General features: G+C 42.6%; 2 protein-coding genes across 2 annotated transcripts; one reads left to right on the top strand and one right to left on the bottom strand.

Moving 5' to 3' along the window:
- Positions 1-1,396: 1,396 nt before the first annotated feature.
- Positions 1,397-7,618, bottom strand: TSACC (TSSK6 activating cochaperone; the record flags this gene model as incomplete). Its single annotated transcript, XM_079944503.1, has 4 exons — positions 1,397-1,614; positions 2,552-2,674; positions 7,199-7,311; positions 7,596-7,618. 4 exons carry the CDS (start codon positions 7,616-7,618, stop codon positions 1,397-1,399), a joined length of 477 nt encoding a protein of 158 aa, XP_079800629.1.
- Positions 7,491-22,428, top strand: CCT3 (chaperonin containing TCP1 subunit 3). Its single transcript, XM_079901149.1, has 14 exons — positions 7,491-7,647; positions 9,517-9,578; positions 10,297-10,347; positions 10,437-10,499; positions 11,195-11,291; positions 13,579-13,696; positions 15,877-16,063; positions 16,961-17,110; positions 17,877-18,009; positions 18,190-18,271; positions 19,767-19,947; positions 20,714-20,959; positions 21,235-21,366; positions 22,098-22,428. Exons 1-14 carry the CDS (start codon positions 7,617-7,619, stop codon positions 22,200-22,202), a joined length of 1,638 nt encoding a protein of 545 aa, XP_079757275.1. The 5' UTR covers positions 7,491-7,616; the 3' UTR covers positions 22,203-22,428.
- Positions 22,429-24,205: the final 1,777 nt, after the last annotated feature.

The following is a 24,205-nucleotide window of genomic DNA, read 5'->3' as shown; positions in this document are numbered from 1 at the left end:
CACAAATATCTTTGTAAAATTATTTCTTTCTCTTTCTCCATGGATAATAGCTTAATCAGAATTTTTTCAATGCCCAACCCCAATTCCTCAACCTTAGCTCAAATGGCTAAGCCAAACTCAGGTGTCCCCTTCTCAAACACTGAAAACTTATGGCTGGACTTGAACCCTCATTAAAGCTAAACTGACTTCCCAACTTAGAAATTTCAGGATGCAGTCTCTTGGTGTTTCAAGCTCAAGACTAGTCCTTCTCTGTAATTTAGCTCAGATTTACCCATTGCCTGTCTTTATTTCTAAACCCTGTATCCAGACCCTGGTAGTATTGTATCAGATTGCTATTATTAATTAGTGCAGGCCTCCCCACTTCCATTCTCCCTTCACCCCAAAATGTTTTGCCCATTATATATGCCTTGCTGCTATTTGAAAGCCTCCAATTGCTCTCTAGTGCTTCAAATAAACTCAGAGCTGGGACTTTCCTGGTGGCGCAGTGGTTAAGAATCTGCCTGCCAATGCAGGGGAGACGGGTTTGAGCCCTGGTCCAGGAAGATCCCACATGCCGCTGAGCACTTAAGCCCGTGTGCAACAGCTACTGAGCCTGCACTCTAGAGCCCGCGAGCCACAATTACTGAGCCCACGTGCCACAACTACTAAAGTCCGCACGCCTAGAGCCCATGCTCCGCAACAAGAGAAGCCACTGCAATGAGAAGACCGTGCACCACAACGAAGAGTAGCCCCTGTTCGCCGCAACTAGAGAAAGCCCGCATGCAGCAACAAAGACCCAACACAGCCAAAAATAAATTAATTAATTAAATTAATTTAAAAAGAAAAGAATGAAAATCAGACAGTTTTCTAACAGTTGTTACCAGAATAATTCCCCAGGGAAAGCTGCTCTGTCTGTTCTCAGCTGCTCTACATTCTGCCTCATATCCTATATTCTGGGCATAAAAAACCCTCTTATCCTAACTTTTGATGACTTATTCTCCTACCTCTAGGTCTTTGTCCAAGCTTCCCAACTGACATGGAACTACCTTACTTCATCCGTCCATGCCATCCAATGCAGCTCCTTCATCAAGTGGCACCACTTCCTCCAGCAAGATTCCACGATTGGTCCAGTATCCTACTAACCTCTATCTCTGAACTTCCATTCCCCCTCAGAGTACCACTAAATTTTACAATGAATTCTTTTTCTTATCTGCCTTGTTAGATAGTAAATCCCCCAAAACTCTCTCTTCTGTAATATGTATCCCCAAGTGCCTTGTATAGTGCTTTGCACTCAATGAGCACCTACTATGAACTTGTGAACTAACCAACCACTTGTAGAATATATATGCCCAGATTCCACCAAGGGTTTACTGGGAAGAGAGTAGGGAAAACATACACGATAACTTTGTTCCACAATTCATTTACTGAATTGGGGCAGGTGATTTAACAACAGATTGCAAGATAAGGTTGGCAGAGAAGAGTTCTGGCTTTCTCTCCCAGGAGCCAGTTGTGTCATGGATGCTTGTAAATTTTCAAAAATAGCCATCCGTTGTTGGGCAAGCTGGGTCTCAAGCTGGAGACTGGCATACATACATTCTAGGAGTCCTAGGCATTCCTTGGGCTTGTGGTCAGTTCCTGAAGGAAGAGCAATGGAGGTGCAAAGGAGACAAAAGAGAGATTTTATAATTGTACTGAGGTGGGAAGGGCTCTAATAAGATGACTGCTCTAATCTTTCTGGGCACAACTCAACCCAGATGCAGCTGTGCTCAGCTGTCACCTTCTCCATGAAGCCTATCGGGCTACCCTATTTGAAACCAATCCACTGGAACTTTTTACCCACTCTCTTGCTTTATTTTTCCCTTAGTACTTATGATTATTTGGCATATTTCATAATTAGTTACATAATTGTTGGCTAATTCCCTCTTCTAGAATGTAGGCTCCAGGAAGGCACAGATTTTTGTCTGATTTGTTCACTATTGTGTCCCCAGCACCTAGAAGAGTAAGTACCTGGCACATAAGTGTTCAACAAATATTTGATGAGTGAATGAAATGGTCTGAGAGTGAGGCCTAACTTCCCTTTCAAGAGCTCAGGGGATGCCTCAGCATTCTTCTTACCTGACATAGTAAGGTCATCAGCAGTGACCCAAAGTTCTTCCTGTTGTCTAACTTTCACCAGTCTTGCTGAAATCAATTCTTTTTCTAATGTTTTCAACTACATTATACACATCCAGCTCTTAGTTAACCTTGGTAGTTATTTATCCATTGTTTGTGTATTTATTGGTCTTGACTTCTTTGTTAAACTCTGAGGTCCTCAGAAACATGAGTCATGACTGTCTAGTGTGCTGTGTGGCTTCCCACAGGTATGCTAAATACCCACTGATGTCGCCATGGGAGGATGAATAACTGAAATGCAAAGAAACTGAGCTAACTGTTACTATTTCCTTCCCTGGCCACTTTTCAACTAACATTACTAGCAAGCAATAAAATTTTCAGCCAGCTCCAGCCACCTCCTCCATACAACCTTTCCCCCTGCTGAGTCCATTTGGGAAATCCACCCTGCATCCTTCCTTACCTGAGGACAGCTTTGTTGCCGGGATTTTCAGGCAAGTGGCTGGTGGGGAACTTGCTTGAAGGTTAATAAAGCTGGGGGTGGGTTTGGCTCGACAAAGAGGCACAGCATTACCTTCCTCTTTGGCTGGAACAAAATCAGAGGCAACTAAGTCAGAGTTCATTCCGACAAGGGACAGCCTAATTAGATCCCTGTGCCTGGTCTATGAATTCAGGTGCTGAGACCTTGGCCTGAATACCTTCAAAGAAAGTTATATAAGACAAAAGAGAAACCATAATGGGACTGAGGAAAACCAAGCAGGGTTGGGATAAGCTAAAATCTAATTTGCTTATATTCTGCAAGTTCTTATTGATCTGTGCTACATGCTGACTACTGTGCTAAATGTTAGGGCAAACATAAGACATCTAAGACATGGTTTCTTAGGTGTTTAATACCTACTTAGGGAGACGAATCAGACACTGGTGAAATGGTGATATAAAAACACAGGACATAAACAATGAGTCTGACAGTCTTGGGTGAAAGTAAGTCCTTTTATCTTTTAGTTACACTAAGATGTGATTAAATGTAAAAATGAATGTTTTTGAAATGGGGTAAGATATCAATATGAGTACAACAGTCAGAGAAGACTCCAGGCAGGTGGAGGATATTTATTGGACCTTGAAAACAGGAAGCTTTGGATAAGTGGAAAAGATATTTCAAGTGGGAGAAAAAAAAGATGGCGTGAGCAAAGGCAAGGAAGCAAGAATATGGCCAGAAGGATGAGGAGCCCTAAGAAAGTGGCCAGAATTAGAGGGTGGAGAGTGGGAAAGCAGGATGGGTCATGGAAGACCCTTTCCAATAGCAAATCTGAGACTTTCTCAGAAAGTCACTGAGCCTTTTAGGATTAGAAAATATGATAAAATTTCTACTTTAATTAATCCACTGGGATTAAAATGGGTTGGACATGGAAGTTCTCAAAGGGGAAAACAGATTACCTTTGGCAAAAATAGTTACGTTAGAAGGAAAATTTGATTTGTAGGGAGAAAATCATGAGTCCTATAGGAGACATATGTCATTTCTGTCTACTGGGCAACCCTTGCTCTGGAAAACTACTCTTTCCCCAGATTCCAGGTCATACATACATCAGACCCCTCTCCATATTCCAACGGGAATAGGCATGTGACCCAATACAGGGCAATCATGGTATCCTATCCCCCTTGGCAAGTGTGACTGATTGAAGGGGTAAGCACATGAGGCAAATTGGGCCAGTCATTCCTTGGCATTGATATATAGATTGTGTCAAAGCTTGCTTTCCTCTGATTTGCTATGCTGGGAAGACGTAAATTTGGGGTCAATGAAAGCTACTGAATTTGGCTAGCATGCTATGAGAAGCAGATACAAGCAAGAGACTAGAGAGAAGAGAGAGTGCAGGAGAAAGATGGAGAGATGGGCAGATAGCTACAGGCACTGAATCCCCAGTTCCAGTCCCTGTGGTACTTACTGGTAGCTCTTCTTCCTACTCTCTGACTACCTCAGCAACCTCCCAACTGCACAAGCCTCTGAATTTCCTTTCTCACTCAAGGGAATCTGAGTTGGGGTAATGTCATATTAACATAAATCACATTTTGGACATATTGGATCTGAGGTGAGACAAGACAGTCCAAATAGAAATGCCTAGAAAAACTGCCAGAGAGAAGGCACTGAGCTCAGGTGAAAGGTCAAACTGCCAGGCCAGTCACAAAGAGGTGATGAAGGAACTGCAAAAATACATTAGCTCTCCAAGGTCAAAGACTGTGAGAGAAAACTGGACCTTTGGGGAACTCCTCCTCGGGAGTTTGGAAGATGAAAAGGAAGTGGCAAAGTAGACAGAGGAGCAATGGATGGAAAGGCAGAACAGTTGGTTCTATGAAAGAATTAAAGGGGTTGAGACAGTGGGGAATCCATTATTCACTATCATAATGAGATCAAAAAAGGATTAAAAAATTGAATTCATTCACTCACATGTAAGAGACAGTTAAGTGCTTGCAATGTATCAGCCACTGAAGATACCACAGTGAGCTAAACAGACATGGTTGCTATTCTCATGGAACTGACAGCATTGCCGTTTAGACAGTCATTAAGTGATCAAGCACCATCAGTTACTCTTGGTGAGGGAAATCCATGTTTTTGCCCTGGGTTTGTGGATTTTTCTGAGCCCTACCGTAGGTCTTCCATCTTCTCCTCACTCCTGCTCCAGAGTCATCACCACATTTGATGGCTCATTCAGCATGGTAAGGAGCTAGAAGGTGAAACTCAGGCCTCAAGATTCTTCTCGCCATTTGAAAAATTTGTGAACTTCCATGCAAATGCACTTCTAATTTGGGCCCTTCCTAAGTGTATGAGGATGCATTTTCTACTGAATTCTAAGGTTTGATGAGTATGTTACACACAGTCCATACTAAAGGAACCATATTTCTGACTGGACAATGTATAACAGAGGACGAGGTTGGGGAGCAGCAAAAGGAAGCAGAACAGAGAAAATAATAAAAAGTGATTTACATACATTATCTTATACATTTCTCATAATGGCCCTATGAAGTAGGTAGCTTTATCTGCATTTTTTTTGAGAAAACTTAAGTTAGGAAATTTGCTCAAGATTCCACAATGAGTATGTGCCAATGGCGGAATCAAATCCAGGCCTATAGACTCCAGTCATGCTCCTTACCACTGCACAATATAATCTGTGAGAAGAGCTAGTTCATTTATGTTCAAGTTATGAGAGAGCAAGCCTCTCAGATAGAGTAATCTATCCCACCTAACAGTTAAGTGAATAGGCTCTGGAGTCAGATGGTCTCAGGCACTTCCCTGGCCACCAAGTGGGACTGTCCCACTCAGTCTGAGTATCTGTTCACTCTAGCCAACAATATGTCTTCTGTTCTAAGTATTAAGAGGAGATACAAAGGAATAATTAATATATTCATTCAACATACAATTATTGAGCATCTGGGACTTTCCTGTTGGCACAGTGGTTAAGAATCTGCCTGCCAATGCAGGGGACACAGGTTCAAGCCCTGGTCTGGGAAGATCCCACATGCTGCAGAGCAGCTAAGCCTGTGCGCCACAACTACTGAGCCTGTGCTCTAGAGCCCGTGAGCCACAACTACTGAAGCCCGCACGCCTAGAGGCCATGCTCTGCAACAAGAGAAGCCACCGCAATGAGAAGACCACACAGGGCAACGAAGAGCAGCCGCCGCTCACCACCAACTAGAGAAAGCCTGTCCACAGCAATTAAAACCCAAAGTAGCCAAAAATAAATTTAAAAATTTATTAAAATATATTAAAAAATTATTGAGCATCTATTATTTAACAGATCCAGTTCTAGCCACTGGGAATACAGGAATGTTTCCATTTAGTGGGAAATGCAGAACAAATACAAATACTTTCCAATTAAATAAGTAATAGGAAAAAACATACATACAACTAGCTTCATTTTCCCACAAGCTGAGCAATTAAGGAGGTCTGGTTTTTTTTGTTTTATTTTTTGTTTTTTTTTGTGGTACGCAGGCCTCTCACTGTTGTGGCCTCTCCCGTTGCGGAGCCTGTGCTCCGGACGCGCAGGCTCAGCAGCCATGGCTCACGGGCCCAGCCGCTCCGCGGCATGTGGGATCTTCCCGGACCGGGGCACGAACCCGTGTCCCCTGCATCAGCAGGCGGACTCTCAACCACTTCGCCACCAGGGAAGCCCAAGGAGATCTGGTTTTAAGGGAGAGGAAGCAGGGCCTCTGACACACCTCTTCTGTTAGTAGGATGACTAGAACGCTGCTCCATCTGAAGTGTGGTGCCTGGGAAAGAATCACATGACCACTGACAACCCATGCTATTATTTTACTATTAACAACTTCATAAGTTCTCCCCAGCAGAGCTCAGGCTGTTCCAATTTGGGGAGGAAAAAATGTGAAAGGGTGTACTGTTCTATCTCATGGCCAAATATAAGTAATTGTTCTTGAATTGCTCTTGGTCTCACAGCCCCTTCATTAGTTTGGAAAACAGCTGCTTCTAGTAGCACTACAGCCTTTTTTCCCGGACAAAATAGTACTGTAACCATGCCCAAACCTGAAGAATCTCCTATGAACGGGCAAATATTCTGTGTTCTCTCCTCGTTTTAATTTCTGTAATATCCGACCTTTTCCTGTCTTGTAAGGTAATTTAAAAACTCTGGCTTCCCAACATCTCTAACGCACCGGTAGCTGAGGAGATGAGGAGGGCAGAGGAGGGAATGGGCGTGGAGAAAAAAAATCTTAGAGCACTACAGGGAACACTTGAAAAAGTGTTTTAGATAGGATAACTCGGGGAAAAAGTAAGCCATCACCCTCCGGTACCGTTCACAGCCTCAGCAGAACACATTTACCTAAGAAGGTGAAGGTCCACGCACAGCAACGAGTCAGAGACAATAAACCACAATTCCCAGCGTGCCCGGAAGAATAGTTAACCGCCCAGCCCAGTCCGATCGGACTACAACTCCCATTTCACCCCGCATCACACGGGCCGGGTCTTCCCTCAACCACCGGTTTAAGCCCCGCCCCTCCATCCCTCCCGGTTGCTAAGGCTGGAACTAAAGCGTGGAAACTATTATGCTTTTCTTGACCTTCGGAACCCGGGAGGAGCTGAGACGCAAGAGTTTAAGGATCTCACCAGCGGTGTTAATCGAAAGCCTCAACCCCAGCACCAACCCTTGTAGTTGGTACACATGCGCAGTGGCATGTCGGCCAACTGCCCCAGCCTTGGCGCTTGCGCGGAGGTTCGCGCTGCACGCGGCCGGGAGCGGCCACCCTATTGCGCAAGCGCCTGTGCCCTCTCACTGCCATCATCGTGCTCTCTCTATCTAGCTTTCCCTGCGTTCCTACGTAGGGGGCGGGTCTAAGAATGTCAATTGGTCTGTGTGCGTGCCGGTCAGTGAGGTGGGTGCGGTGATTGGTGGCGACCCGGAGAGTAGCGGGTTTGCGTGTGAGCCCTGTGGAGGCAGCGTTTTCTGGGCTTCGCTGGTTCTCTCTCTCCAGAAGGTTCTGCGGGTTCCCCAAGCTCGGGGTACCCGGCTCTGCATCGCGCCGCCATGATGGGCCATCGTCCGGTACTCGTGCTTAGTGAGTTGTGGGAAAGCCGGGGAAGGGACCCCCCATCTTCACCACCCTTCTTTTTCCGCACTTTACAGCCTTGCCTCAGCCCAGTCCCGCTCAGGTCCGGCCACTGAGCCTTCCAGTCGTTAATTTTGGAAGCCCCTTCTCCCGTTTTCCTCTCTTCTCTTAACCCATTCCCCTGTCTTGGCAAATGCAAACTGACCTTCCTGTCGCCGAGCCTGTTGAACGGAACGGCGTTCCGTTCTTCACCCCCAGCCCCCGCCCTTGCACTCTTCCTTGAGCGATTTTCAGTGTGTAGCTGAATGAATAAAGATTTTTTAGTTTGGCCTAGCTTTATAATCTTGGCCCATCCCTTAGTAACGGTGTGGCCTCGGCCAAACTGCTTGATTGAAAATGGCTCCATCTTTGTTATTAGGGTTAACAGTATTTCCTCATAGGATTGTGAGGCTTAAATGAGATAAGGAGATACAGCTGTTTAAAAGAGGGTCTGGCAAACAGCGAGTGGTATCCTTGGCCACTTCCTCTTCGGTAGCCGTCCTCTTGAATTTCTGTTAGTCAACCCCTTTTCACGAGGTAGCCCTGCTTCCCTCACTAGTCTGGCTTAGATGTAATTATTCCCTCAAGTGTCCCCTCCGTTGTAGTCTTTCCCACTTACCAGCTGAGTTTTCCCAGATTCCTCGATTGGTTCTCTTTACCCTTCGGGAACATCCCAGATTTCTTTCCTTACTTACGAGTCCCATTTCCCTTGTCTTCCCTTGGTATGATTCCAACCTGTGTAACTTTTGTATCCTATTTGCAAGAGCATTTGAGCTGCCTGACTAGCCATTTTCCCTCCCTCACCATCTTCTTTGTAGAGAAATGCTATTCCAAGATTTTATCTATTTTGTCTATACCTGGAAAATAACTGTTTTCAGACAAGAATTCACTTAACCCAGAAAAAAACCCTGTTTTTTCTGATGAATCCATCAGAAAGGTCCATGCAGGATTTTAGTTATCACTGTCTGAAATAGGAATCGAAATCCTGAGAATTGTGTTTAGTTTTGATGGGACTGGATCGAAAATTTTACAGCAAATTGTAGGGAAAATATAATTTGGAGAGAGGAGTGAGACGTTACTTAGGTTCAATTATAGTCATTGGCTTGTCTCCCATTGAGAGGGCCCTGGGGTGACTGAGTGGTGCACTGTGCAGCCCTCTGGAGGTCCACGTTAATCTCTGGCATTAGTGGCTGTATCCAGTTAGGCTCCTTATAAAATACGTAGTCAGCTCTTCCTAATGGTAAATGGGTAACTGAGGCATTCTTGTTATGTCCAAGCATGAAGTGACTATCTTGGCAGACCCAGACACTTGAGTGTGTGTTCTCATTCCACAGCACAGTGGGGGGCACTATCAGTAATTATGCTAGGACTGTCAGTATAATTCCCCATATCCAAGTAGGAGAATATGAACCCCCAAACTCCCTTTTTACGTAAAGGAGAGATTGATGCTTTTAGAGACACCAGCCCTTTGAGAATCTCACGGATCGCAGATCTCAGGTTATGAATTCTTGCTGTAAATACATGAATGTTTGGCTAGAGGGAAAGTGATGACCAGGATTCCAAAGTTGAAGCTTTATGGATTGTTTCTTCATATACCAGGGGTTGAAGTAAATAAAGAAGTAAGTAGCCATAAGTATGTACGTTTACTTTTTAACAGTTTGTCGAGGTATAATTGACATACAATAAGCTGCACATATTTAAAGAGTACAAGTTGATAAGCTTTAATTCGTATATACATCATGAAACCTGGGTGTTTTTATTTTCAAAGATCGGGGAATAAATAGCTTATATACAGTGTGGCAGTCCTGAGCTGTTGCCTTTTGTTTTTATATATTTTAGGCCAGAACACAAAGCGTGAATCTGGAAGAAAAGTTCAATCTGGAAACATCAATGCTGCCAAGGTAGGTAGCACATCTTTTAAGTTGTTTATAATAGTTTGCCTGTAGCTGCCTTCCCTAGTATTTCTGTATTTGTTTGCAATTTGGCAGAGGAAAAGTTGACTTCCGTTCCTTCAGGATATTTCCTTCTCGGTGATAAGGAGAAGGAAGCCTTCCCTCTCTGAGCTAGGCCTAATGGTCTTCTCATATTAACTTGTGCATATTCTATTGCTGTACGTTGTCTCATAATATTCTATTTGTGTTTGTCTCCCATACTAGACTGAGTTAGTTGAAGGGAAGAACTGTATTAATTCCCTTTTGTATTCCTAGTACTCATTGTAGATCCTGGATAGGTAGGTATTCAGTAAATATCTTTTGAATGAAAGAATGAAAAAGCCCTAGATCTAATTAGCATGGGGTGGAGGCTACTATCATGGAAAGAAATACAAATACACGGACCTTCAGTTATCTGGACTGCTGGGAAACTGAAGCTCTGAAAGGCATGTCTCTTTTTTTCCTTGTGAAAAGTTATTTCTTTCTGCATCCAGAAAACATTCCCAAAGCGGAAAAAGCAAAGAACAGAATCTAGCCATGTGGCGTGCTGTATTTAAAGTGGTCGCCAACCCTACTTTGGAAGTGTCCTTGTTAAAACACTGGCTCTGTGGGTTACTCATGCCTCTTCCCCTAATACACTCACCATCTTCTGATTTGTGCTTACATGTTTTGTATTTTCTTTCCATAGACTATTGCAGATATCATCCGAACATGTTTGGGACCCAAGTCTATGATGAAGGTAGGCTTATCTCACACTGAAACTTGGACTACAGATTTTCCCTTTCTATTTTCTAGGACACTTAAATATAACTTCTGCTTTTGTCCTAGATGCTTTTGGACCCAATGGGAGGCATCGTGATGACCAATGATGGCAATGCTATTCTTCGAGAGGTTTGACTTTTCGTTTTGCTTTCTAACATTTTATAAAGGATACATAAAGAGATAATGTAAATAATGATTAGCTTTTTTGGGCTGCTGTAGCAAGTTACCACAGACTCTGTGACTTGGAACAACAGAAATTTATTCACATGGACTGGAGGCTGGCGGTCCAAACTCAGGGTGTCAGCAGTGCCATGCTCCTTCTGAAGGCTCGAGGGAAGAATCCTTCCTCTTATAGCTTCTGGTGCTTGACCACATTCCTTGGCTTATAAACTCCCCTTCTGTCATATGGCATTTTCTTGTGTGTCTCATAAGGGCACCAGTGGTTGGGTTTAGAACGTACCCTGGTTACCCCTGTGACCTCATTTTAACTTGGTTACATCTGCAAAGACCCTATTTCCAAATACAGTTTTCAGGGGATGAGACATCAACATGTTCTTTCAGAGGACACAATTCAACCACAACAATGGTGTTCGCAATAAATAAGCTAAAAGATACTGTTCTGTTCTCAAGAAACTTCAGTAGTTAAGTTGTCCTAATGCATTTTTCCCCAAAAAGAAAGACTTGGAAAGGTGTTTTACTTAGATCTCTTAGGGGCCACTTTTAATCTTTAAAGCTGTGGTAAAACAATAAAAGGGAGTCAGTGTGGAAGCAAGAAGCTCAAGAGTTAGGACCAAGCAGAATGGGTTAAGAGGTCTTTCTTTCAGATTCAAGTACAGCATCCAGCAGCCAAGTCCATGATTGAAATTAGCCGGACACAGGATGAAGAGGTTGGAGATGGGACCACATCTGTAATTATTCTTGGTAAGAAAAGAATGGAAGCTTGATAAGGAAAATTAGATTGAAACATTAAGATTTTTGCCAGAAATAACGTCAGATATTTTTGTTTTGTTTTGGCCGCAACGCGCGGCATGTGGGATCTTAGTGCCCTGACTAGAGATGGAATCCACCACACCCCCTGCAGTGGAAGCATGGAGTCTTAACCACTAGACTGCCAAAGAAGTCCCCTGAGTCATATTTTAAGAAGAACATTTTTACCAATCCACTAATTATAAATGTTTAAAGAACTTTTTGCTAATTTTCTGTGTATTCTCTCCAGCTGAGCATAAAATGTTCATCGTGGTATAGGATGAGCTTTGCAAATCTGGTTGAATAAAATACAGTCCATTGTCATTACTCACAATAAGTTATATTCTATAAAGTCACCACAAACACTGAATTAGTGAATACTAAACCATCACTCCGGGGGGAGTATGGGGTTAGGTTCCTCAAGCCTCCAGTCACATATTTATCAGTGCATAAATATATACGTTTTATGTTTTGTTTGTTTTAAAGATACCTTATTTAATATATATTTTTGATTCATTAACACTGGACTCATGCCCAGTAGCACTGTAACTTATGCCTGAACAAATCTTATGTAGTAAGTTATTGTCTGTACAGGGCACATTACAGCTTTCTTGCATGTAGGAAAACTAGATAGTACTTTAGGACGATACTTAGGCCATTTTAAACAGTGAAATCAACAAGAAAATGCTCAAAAAATGTGGAAAACGTGCCACTAAATATACCACGTAAAGGACACTTGTTTACATGTGTTACATGGGAATTTCCCGGTGGTCCAGTGGTTAGAACTCCACGCTTTCACTGCCAAGGGGGTGGGTTTGATCCCTGGTCCGGGAACTAAGATCCCACAAGCCATGTGGCACAGCCAAAAATAAAGATTAAAAAATTAATTAATTTAAGAAAATGAAAATCTGTAGCAATATGTTTTTAGGAATTGAGAAAAAAACTATTTTCTAATTAGGAGATGCCAATTTATAGTGTTGGTCCACAGGCCTAAAAATAGAATCCTTAACAAAATTATTATTATATGAACTTTTTAAAAATTAATTTTTAAATGCCTTTGTATTGCATTTTGAGAATGGTGAGTTGGGTGGAAATTTGCTTGAGTCACCACCAACTAATCACATCTTTAGATCCAGTTCTTTTGTGGATTGAGAATTAATTACATATGGCTAGTTCTGTACTTTGAAGAGAAACTTGGAGGATGAAAGAAGTAGGTAAGACTCCATATGCTTTTTCACTTATTTGGGTAGAAGATGAGCTTTAGGTATCAGGCAGAATTTTTTAGCTGGTAATCTTAGTTAAATCTCGTGGAGATATTAAGTAAGTATCCATGAGTCTAGGTTTCCTAGACTTAGGTAGCTTTTAAAAAACCAAAACTGCCATTTCTGAAGATATCTTTCTTCTGTGATACTGTTCTGATTCTTCTTTAACAGGGTATAGTCTTTTCTAAGTTAACTTATTAGAGCATGTTTCAAAATATTTGATTATCTTTCTTTTAATATACATGATGGTCACTTAGGAATTCTAAAGTATTGAAATCAAACATTTGAGCACATGCCAAAGAGTATACATGTGAACTTTTACACATTTGTGTACATTTTAAAAATTAGTGTCAGTGGACCTGGTAGTACAAGCCCTTTGTGCAGAAGGTCCTTTTTTGACCAAAATAATCCTTTTTCCTCTTTAAAACTTTTTTTAGAAACAAGCTTGTGTGTGTGTGTGTGTGTGTGTGTGTGAATTAGAATTAGAAAGTAAGGACAGTTTTTAAAAGGAAGGGACATTTTACCAATAATCCCTCTTCCAGAGGGTAAATTTTGTAAATTTTTATGGGTATTCTTGCAGATATAAAGTTTTGTGGGTTTTGTTTGTTTTCAGTTCCAGCAGTTTGACTACATGCTAGGTATTGAAATAATAAGCAAGTCAATTTTCCTTTATTTTTCTTTCAATTTTAGAGTCTTCGGGAAAATGTTTACCATTTGTTTAGGAAACTGGGAACAAATATTTAGTAAGATCACAAGAATAAGTCAACCCTGGGATCAATCTTTGATCATTTAAAATATATCTGATGAGAATTTTTTTTTTCCGAATTTGCTTGTACAAAGTATAAAATTTGGAATAGTATTTGCATACTTTTGGGGAAACCTACTTTAGAAAAAAGAGCAGGTATTTTTAGAAGCATAATGAAGTTGCCTTGATATCCAGGTACTTTTCAAAGTGTTATGGTGTATGTATCTTTTTTCAGCAGGGGAGATGTTATCTGTGGCTGAGCACTTCCTAGAGCAGCAGATGCACCCAACAGTGGTGATCAGTGCTTACCGCAGGGCTTTGGACGATATGATCAGCACCCTTAAGAAAATAAGGTATTGGAGGTGGGGACCAGAAATGGGTAGTGTCAACTATGGGAGGCCTGGAAGACTAATCTGTTCTTAGATGGTAAAGGAAGACCGAGCACATCACCAGTAGTTTATACCCTGGTATTATTTTGTGAGAAGGAGAAACAAAGAGGGGAGCAAAATGAAGGGAAGGATAAGAGAAATAAAAGTTTTTAGAAAATGGCAAAGGATGCAAAGCAGACAAATAAAAGAAGCTAGGTTTAATTCTTCAAAATATATTTTGGTTATATGCAGTCTGCTAGTTTCCATGTTAGGCACTGCTATAGGAAATGTGTAGTAAGTAAAATAAAGCTACTCTGCAAAGTTTTAGATTCTAGTGGGAGAAATAAGTTAAAGAGTTAGATAATTATTCAGGGCTTAAAATACCCTACCATCGTGTATGATTATAACTAATTCAGTCAGTAGTCTCTCTAAAGTACTGTGGAGGATGGTAGCCAGGGGTTTTCATTAAAATCAAAAGGACTGGTACTGAAAATGCTATTTGAATCCTCTCTAGTTATCACAGAGCTTGCTGTTAGTCTATGTTTGCTGAGTGCTATAAGGTAATAAAAGGAATATACGAATGTGTGACTTCTACTTGAGGAAATGTCAGTTAAGTAAGAACATGATACAGAATGCAAAATTTTTCTGATTAAAAAGGTTGTTTAAAAAATAAAACCTGGGACTTACCTGGTGGCCCAGTGGTTAAGAATCCGCCTGCCAGTGCAGGGGTTACAGGTTCGAGCCCTGGTCCGGGAAGGTCCCACATGCCGTGGAGCAACTAAGCCCATGAGCCACAACTACTGAGCCTGCGCTCTAGAGCCCGCGAGCCACAGCTACAGAAGCCTGCGCGCCTAGAGCCTGTGCTCCGCAACAAGAGAAGCTACCACAATGAGAGGCCCGTGCACCACAAGTAGAGGAAGCCCACACGCAGCAACGAAGACCCAACACAGCCAAAAATAAATCAATTAATTAAATAAATTCATTTTTAATTAATTAATTAAAACCTATCATTTTCTACTCATATCCTTAGGTTGTCGGGTACACAAGCACCTAGCAATTTGGTGAGCTTTGTATTGTACTTCCTGCTGTTAAGAAACAAAGTATATGATAATATCTGTCTAGCACTCTTAACAGAAGGAGGTGTTTGATTTAAAACATTTTTATGGGGCTTCCCTGGTGGCGCAGTGGTCAAGAGTCCGCCTGCCGATGCAGGGGACATGCATTCGTACCCCGGTCTGGGAAGATCCCACATGCCGCGGGGTGGCTAGGCCCATGAGCCATGGCTACTGAGCCTGTGCTCCACAACGGGAGAGGCCACAACAGTGAGAGGCCCGCGTACTACAAAAAAAAAACAAACAAAACATTTTTATGAAGTAAACTTTGTAAGAATGTAGAGTACACAAAGGATTTATTGAATATTTGGAGCTGAATCATTAATGTTTTGTTTTTTTTTATCAAGCAATAACTGCTTGTATATCTTAGATAATATTTTTGGAGTTATTGGTTTTTCCCTAAAATACATAATTCAGCAACTATTTAATGATTGCTTATTGTGTGTCTTACTGTGTTAATAAAAGGGATTTCAACAGTATGTGAAAATTTGGACAAGATGGTATCCAAGGTCTCTTACTAGATAGTCTTGCCATGTACAAATTTATAGTCTCGTTGGAGGAGACTAAACACATAAAAACACTGTGGCGCACCATGTATTATGATGCTAGGTAAAATAGAATCAGTTGTCCAAATGGATAGCACAGACCGATGGTGATTCTCAAGAGGAGCTCTCAGAATTTGCTAGTTACAGGATGAGGTTTCAAAGATAAAATGTGTCTTGACCCAAGTTGTGAAAGTAATAGAGTTTATTTGGTTGGAGCAGAAGGTAAAGAAATTATTTTACTGTAAACTCTAAGTGTGGAGAGTTGTCAGACATGAGAACAGATTACTCAGGGATTTGAGACACCTTTCAGGGATGGGTTAATTATAATCTTGCTAAAAGGCAGAGTATGGACAAAGTTACTTCTTGATAACACTTAGTTTTCTACAAAGGAACAGATTCCCCTTGTTCTGCCTGTTGGCCCACTACTATAGTCATCAAGATACAGATGAGGACTTCCATAAACATCCAAGATCCCACTGAGCATATTATTCGTTTTTCTTTTCTCCAGTACGCCTGTTGACACCAGTAACCGAGATGCGATGCTGAACATCATCAACAGCTCCATTACTACCAAAGTAATCAGTCGGTGGTCTTCTTTGGCTTGCAACATTGCCCTGGATGCTGTCAAAACTGTACAGTTTGAGGAGAATGGTCGGAAGGAGATTGACATCAAGAAATATGCAAGGGTAGAAAAGGTAAACTCTTTGAGTGTGTACTTTGGAGACAAATTATTTCCTAGAATGAGACACTTGTGGAGGAAATAAGTTTAAATCAGAGCAAGATATTTTTATTATTAGAACCAGGAAGAAGAGTATTTGCTACCTGGAAAAAAAACTTGAAAAAGAGAGTGCCAAAGAGGTATCTGAAATAATTCTGTTAGCTTCACTGCTGTCCATACACAGCGTCTACAGGGGCAAGAGAAAGGCTTATTTTTGTGTCTGTATTTGTGCATTTGTGTACATATCAGCCACTGGATCAGGAAATAAACAAGAGCTCTACAGCATAGCGCTATAAGCCCCAGAATGCTTTCTCCATCTTTATTAATTTAAGATTTAAAAGTAGCATTAATATCTTGTGGCCAGTAGATGGAGCCCTATGTCTAAAATTCATGCAAATATCTTTCAGGAAGTAGAGATCTGCACCCTTTTTTTTCTTTTTAAGAAGTATTGCGTGATTCTCCATTCATCTGTTCGGCTGCGCCAGGTGTTAGTTGCGGCACGCGGGATCCTCATTGCAGGATCTTTTAGTTGCCGCATGCGGGACCTAGTTCCCTGACCAGGGATCAAACCCAGGCCCCCTGCATTGGGAGTGCAGAGTCTTACCCACTGGACCACCAGGGAAGTCCCTGTGCCCCTTTAAATCTGTCAGTCACTGAATTTCTGTCTCAGCCAACCTTCAAATTGTGTATCATGTGCTAAGATTGATGTGCTTCCTAGGGAGAAATATGATTGCAATTGTAGTTGTTTTAGAGGTTCATGGAAAAAAGATACTTTAAAAATTTGAAATGGTGGTTATTTGGGAAAGATGAATGTCTGGGCAGGGAGTTGAGAAATTGTCTCCTCGTTGTGGATTGAAGTGGTTCTTTTGCTCAGATACCTGGCGGCATCATTGAAGACTCGTGTGTGTTACGTGGAGTCATGATTAACAAGGATGTGACCCATCCGCGGATGCGACGCTATATTAAGAACCCTCGCATCGTGCTGCTGGATTCTTCTCTGGAATACAAGAAAGGAGAAAGCCAGGTAATGTCCCTGGCCCTATTCCTTAAATTTGATGTAAGAATCTGTTAATATGGGCAAGGGAATTAAAAAGTTTGTTACATGCTTACTCTGTGACCTTTACAAGTAATCTCTGATTCTTACAACTACCCTTTACAGCAGATGATACTGACTTCCATTTTACAGATGAGGGATCTACACCTCAGAGAAGTTAGGTTAATTGCTTGAGGAACACAGCTGGTATTGGCCAAATCAGAATTTGAACCCAGCTCTGTTCGGCTTCAATTCCACACTATCATGCCACCTTTCATAATGCATCAGTAGAACATAGAGTAGGAGTTAATTGAGCTTTGAAGTGCCAAAGAATTTCCAGAGGGCAGGAAGCTTACAAGGCTCCATCACCCTTGGATAAAACAAAGTAATTGAAGCTTATCAAACAGTGGTTGGCAACAAGAATAGATTTATTAGTGGGAAGAATTAAGACGCTGAGTTACCATGCACACTGACAGGTCAGAGGAAACATTGAACTAAGTGGCTAGAGACCTTAGCCAAACTCCACTAATTACATTGTGACTTAGCATTCCAGTTGCTTTATAATTAAATGGGGTTAAACTAGATGACTGCTGGAGCTAAAGTGGCTTATAGAGGTTTGGGTCGTGGCTTATTCTAACTCATGCTTTCTGGGATACATGAGAGTGCTGGATGGAGGGAGTATGGTAGGTGGGATGACCCTAAAGAGCTTCACCAATCCAAAATTTTTAATTCAGAGTGACTTTTCTTCACCACATAGACTGACATTGAGATCACACGAGAGGAAGACTTCACCCGAATCCTCCAAATGGAAGAAGAGTACATTCAGCAGCTCTGTGAGGACATTATCCATCTGAAGCCAGACGTGGTCATCACAGAAAAGGGCATCTCGGGTAGGACTACATTCATTTTTCCAGACTATTGTTGTGGTAGAAGAGGGTCGGTGATTTTTTTCCTCGCATGTTGTCATACACTGAACATAATTAACATGTGATGGTTAGGGTACATGGAGGATAAAACCTGTTCAGAACCCAGGGTTTCTGGTTTCCAGCTTGACACCTCTATTCTTGCAGATTTAGCTCAGCACTACCTCATGCGGGCCAATATCACAGCCATCCGCAGAGTCCGGAAGACAGACAATAATCGCATTGCTAGGTGAGTAGGCCAGGTAAAAATAAGATTCTCCTTCCCATGTGTTTTTATTTTGTAGCTTCATAATGTAGTCATCTTTATCTGAAAAAGTTTAGCATAGGATAAAGCCAGCCAAATTATTTACAGATGGAAATAACCTGGGTTTAGCCATCTGCCCTCTTCAGAAGCCCTCTGTCTAGGGACTTCCTGTGGTCTAGTGGCTAGGACTCCATACTCCCAATGCAGGGGGCCTGGGTTCGATCCCTGGTCAGGGAACTAGATCCCATGTGCCACAACTAAAGTTCCTGCATGCTGCAACTAAGACCCAGTGCAGCCAAGTAAGTAAATAAGTATTTGAAGAAGAAGAAGTCCTCTATCTAGAGTAACAGTTATCTGCTGCATGAGACTCTGCTGCTCCTAACCAGTAGTGAACAGCTTATGCTTAGACATCTATGATCACTACCTTGGTGTAGGGATCCATTTCAGATTCATCTGTTTTAACTAGCTCAGAATATAGCAGATCCAACAATTACCTTGATTGGATCCTCAGCTGCTGTTAATGCAACCTTAGATTGCACTCACTACTTCAGCACAAATATCTAGGCTCAGATACCATCTATTTTTAAGAGTAATTTTTTTTTAAAGGTAAGTCTATCCTAACATCACATAATATACCATAGGTCCAAATCCAATTTTATACTTAAAACGCTTTCTCTGAAATGGCTCGGCATACATGCATATACATAGTTGACTCTACATGCCCATGAGTGGGGAAAAAGTGACAAATAAAAAATTGGCCCTACATGGGCTTCCCTGGTGGCGCAGTGGTTGAGAGTCCGCCTGCCGATGCAGAGGACACGGGTTCGTGCCCCGGTCCGGGAGGATCCCACATGCCGCGGAGCAGCTGGGCCTGTGAGCCATGGCCGCTGGGCCTGCGCGTCCGGAGCCTGTGCTCTGCAACGGGAGAGGCCACAACAGTGAGAGGCTCGCGTACCACAAAAGAAAAAAAAAAATTAGCCCTATATTTATTAAAACTGGGTGAGACATATATTTATGTACCTAATCACCTTATTTCTTGCTTGACCTTTACATTGTCTTTAGTACAGTCCTGTTACTGGCCTTGAGATCTAACTGGGCATTATAGGATGAGTTCTATCTAGAAATGACCATTATGTGTTATACACTTGGTCAGATATGCATAAGAATTCATTTGTCCCAATTTTAGGGTCCACTAAGTATACTTTGAATTAACTTGTATCTCGTTACAGTAGTTGCCTTAGGTATGCACACTTTCACTTATAAAGCCATATTAGTTTAAGGAAACTTCACCTATATATTTGTAAATCTATTTCACCAGGCAACCAAGACGTCTCGAGTTAGGTAGAAGTGTTGCTAGCAGTCCACTTTGGCCCTTAACCCTTACACCCCACCACAGACCCTAAGGACCAGGAAGATGAGTAAAAGTATTTGACATCATCTGGTCTTCTCCCTGTCCCCCTTCTCCCCATCTAATCAATAGAGCCTGTGGGGGCCGAATAGTCAGCCGACCAGAGGAACTGAGAGAAGAAGATGTTGGCACAGGGGCAGGCCTGTTGGAAATCAAGAAAATTGGAGATGAGTACTTTACATTCATCACTGAGTGCAGAGACCCCAAGGCCTGCACCATTCTTCTACGGGGGGCCAGCAAAGAGATTCTCTCGGTGAGTCGGCCTTGGAAGTGTGACTGAATGATCTAGGTCGTTCCATTTCTTGAGAGTTTCCCAGAGAGCCTAAAATTATCCAGTTGCCCATTTATAGTTATTTAATTGCCATCTGAAGCCACAAATCTCTCTCTCCTTATTTTTTAAATATTTTTATTTTTAATCATGGTTTAAAATTTTTTTAATGTAAAATTTATCATCTGAATAATTTTTAAGTGTACAGTTACAGCAGTTTTAAGTGTATTCATATTCACATGCAACAGATCTTCAGAACTTTTTTTATCTCAAAAAATTGAGACACTATACCCATTGAACAATGGCTCATTGTTTCCCCATCCACTAGCAACCACTGTTTCCTTGTTTTTTAAGTTGAAATTATAAATATTACTTTTTTTTTCCTTAGTGAGGTTAAGTATTTTACCAAAGGCATATAGCTAGTAAGCAGAGAGTTTCCACTACACTGTGCAGCCTCCTAGAGTACACAGCTAGACAGGACAGAGTAAGGTTATAGGTCTGTCAAGCACAATGGACAAAAGCCTAACATCCCAGAGTGATACCACATTCCCCCTGGCCTTGTTGCAGTTGTAGTTAATGTGTTTTTCCAGAGTTAGTAGCATCTGCCCTGCCCAAAAGGTTTGAAGGACCTTTCTTAGTTTGCCCTCCTTGGTGGTTTACCGAATTTGGCAGTCAGGAAGTCCTTTGGTGCTTCTGATTTGTCCTTGAGTCATCAAGCTCTGGCTTTATACTCTTTGTTTGCTTTCCCAAGGAAGTAGAACGCAACCTCCAGGATGCCATGCAGGTGTGCCGCAATGTTCTCCTGGACCCTCAGCTGGTGCCTGGAGGTGGGGCTTCTGAGATGGCTGTGGCTCATGCCTTGACAGAAAAATCCAAGGCCATGACTGGTGTGGAACAATGGCCATATCGGGCTGTTGCCCAAGCCCTAGAGGTCATCCCTCGTACCCTTATTCAAAACTGTGGGGCCAGCACCATCCGTCTACTTACCTCCCTTCGGGTGAGTTCCTTTCCATGCTCTTCTCTTGATGGGGTAGGAAAAGCTGTGTTTGGCCTAAGAGGGTAGTTCATGTCTGTCTTTCCAGGTTCTCCTGGTAGCTTGTTCCTTTAAAATCTCTTCTCTTTCTTAATTTTTGATTTGTTTGTTGTCATTGCCATTTCCTCTTATCCCTACCTTATCAGTGCAGTGTATTTGATTTTTATGTAATGGTCTCTGTCAGCTTACTTGTCCCTAGTATTTTCCCCTTTAATTATTTATGCTTGTTCCAACTATAGGCCAAGCACACCCAGGAGAATTGTGAGACCTGGGGCGTAAATGGTGAGACAGGTACTTTGGTGGACATGAAAGAACTGGGCATCTGGGAACCATTGGCTGTAAAGCTGCAAACGTATAAGACAGCAGTGGAGGTGAGGCACTCTTAAGATATATGCTGTGCTGTTAATTTCCAGATAACCAGAAAACTGTGTTTGGTCCAGTCTTGAGGGGGTGGGGGATAGAAGGCAGAGTATTCCCCAAAAGATCTCCCAAGGAATTCCATCCCCTTACTTATATTTAGCTCATTTAAAAAGCAAGGTAGGGGGACTTCCCTGGTCCAGTGGGTAAGACTCCGTGCTGTCAACGCAGGGGGCTCGGGTTTGATCCCTGGTCGGGAACCTAGATCCCGCATGCATGCCGCAACTAAGAGTTCGCATGCTACAACTAAGAAGTTTGCATGCTGCAACTAAGAAGTCCACATGCCACAACTAAGAAGGTCTCGCATGCCACAACTAAGACCCCGTGCAGCCAAAAATAAATTTTTTTAATTAAAAAAAAGGAATTCCCTGGCAGTCCATTGGTTAGAATTCCGTTCTGTCACTGCTGAGGGCCCGGGTTCAATCTCTGGTTGGTGAACTAAAATCCCACAAGCTGTGTAGCATGGCCAAAAGAAAAAAAAAGAAGGAAAAAAAAAAGGCAAGGTAACGTAGCACAGGCTGCATCCCTTGCTGACCGAGAACTGCATTTTACATTCGAGACTCTGAAAGGGTAGATTTCAGATAAAATGGTAATTATATAGGAGGAGCTAGGTGATACGTCTAAAAGAAAACAAGTGTCCTTCCCTTCTTTGCTAACCTCTTTGGGGCTGTGGTTTTTCTCCTAGACGGCAGTTCTACTGCTGCGGATTGATGACATCGTATCGGGCCACAAAAAAAAGGGTGATGACCAGAGCCAGCAAGGCGGGGCTCCTGATGCTGGCCAGGAGTGAGCGGTGGCAAGGCAACCTCAACGCACAGAGCCAACAGTCTCCCCCTTCCCTGAGCCAGACTGCCAGGGACACTGTGGATGTCTTTGTTTGGAAGAGATTGGGTTGAGGGGCAGCCCCAGTCCCTTTCTGTCCCAGCTCAGTTTGCAAAAGGCACTGACATGTAATTCTCCTCTATTGTAAGCTTTCCATTTAGTTTGCTTCCGATGATTAAATCTAAGTCATTTGAGATGGTGGTTATTTGTTTTTCAACCTTGGGTCATATCTCTGCCTCCTGGCAAGGAGGGAAGAGGCAAAAAACCATACTGGGAAGAGATGGGAATGAGGTCATTCAGTATCTTTGCCTCCTTGAGAGGCTATTCTTCAGACTTCTCAGTAGATGCTGGTTGCGAAGGCTCTTGGAGTTCAAAGCATGATATTGTAAAGCTTAAAAACGTACCACCTTGCATTCACCACTCAAAGAACAGGAAGAACCTGTCCAAACCACGGGTGTTCCTTGTATGTGGTTGTACGTAGAGCAACACCCAGTACATGCTAGGGCTCAGGCATTTATCCTAAAGGACATAGAGCATCTGTTTCTGTACTGTATCCTGTAACTTTTCAGAATCCTTCCTATCATACCTAGAATTCTTTTTCTCTGCCCTCTCCCAGTGTTGTTTTTTGGGTTTTTTTTGCGGTACGTGGGCCTCTCACTGTTGTGGCCTCTCCCGTTGCGGAGCACAGGCTTCGGACGCGCAGGCTCAGCAGCCATGGCTCACAGGCCCAGCCGCTCCGCGGCATGTGGGATCTTCCCGGACCGGGGCGCAAACCCGCGTCCCCTGCATTGGCAGGTGGACTCTCAACCACTGCGCCACCAGGGAAGCCCCCAGTGGTGTTCTTGATTCCAGTCTATTTTGGCTTGCTGGCTTATTTTCCTGGCATGCTTGTGTCACAGTAGGACCTCTGCTTTCCCTGTAAGCAGAAACAAAAGATGTAAGTCCCATTTTATGCTTTGTTTTTATCAAGACAAAAAAAAAATGTAGTGGCCCTGAGATGCTGGAAGCTAGGTGGGGCTAGCCTTTGATTTCTTTGGAGTCCTTCCTCTGGGCCTTACACTGTCCCCTTTGTCCTCATGACTCATGCAATCAGACTGTGTCTCCTCCCTGACCACGGGACTTAGTGTTACTAAGTTGAATACTAGGTAGAATAATAATAGCTAGCACACATTGCCTATTGTATAATAGATACGTTCTGTTCACTTTGCATATCCTCAAAAGGACCCTATAAGGTAGGTAATAACCCCATTTTATGATGGGGAATCCAAAGCATAAAGTAGCTTGTCCAAGGGTCCCAAAGCTAATAAATGGCAGACCTAGAATTCCTGTGTAGGCAGTCTGCCTCTATAAGTGCATTCACAGCCGGCTGTGCTGCCTGAACAGAGGTGTGCTGTGCAAAAGGGCTTCTGGAGACTCTGTTCATGCCTAGTATTCAGCTTCTTGCTTAACCCACTCTAAAGTCTTCAGCTTGGGACTTACCTGGTGGCACAGTGGTTAGGAGTCCACCTGCCAGTGCAGGGGACACTGGTCGTGCGCCACAACTACTGAGCCTGCGCTCTAGGGCCACAAGCCACAACTGCTGAGCCCGTGTGCCTAGAACCCGTGTTCCACAATAAGAGGAGCCACTGCAGTGGGAAGCCCGTGCTCGCTGCAACTAGAGGAAGCCCTCACAGTAACGAAGACCCAACGCGGCCAAAAATAAAATTAAAAAAAAAAATGAAGTCTTCAGCGTTTTCTCTCAATGAGAGGCTCTGAAATAAGCCTACCTATCTTTTGCTGAAATCCCTGCGTCTTTACTTGCAGTGTTAATTCCCTCAGAGCTTTAAGACCTTAAAGAAAGATGAGTTAATTCTCAAGTAGATAAAAATATCTTGAAGAAGTAGTGCTTGGAAGTGGTGGAGGGAGGAATTGCCTCCCATTTGTTCCTTAACACCTTTCTGGGTCCATTCTGGTTTCAGCTGTGATGGTTAA

Source organism: Stenella coeruleoalba, assembly GCF_951394435.1.
Source record: "Stenella coeruleoalba genome assembly, chromosome: 1".
Lineage (NCBI taxonomy): Eukaryota > Metazoa > Chordata > Mammalia > Artiodactyla > Delphinidae > Stenella > Stenella coeruleoalba.
This window is presented reverse-complemented; position numbering and strand designations above follow the sequence as displayed.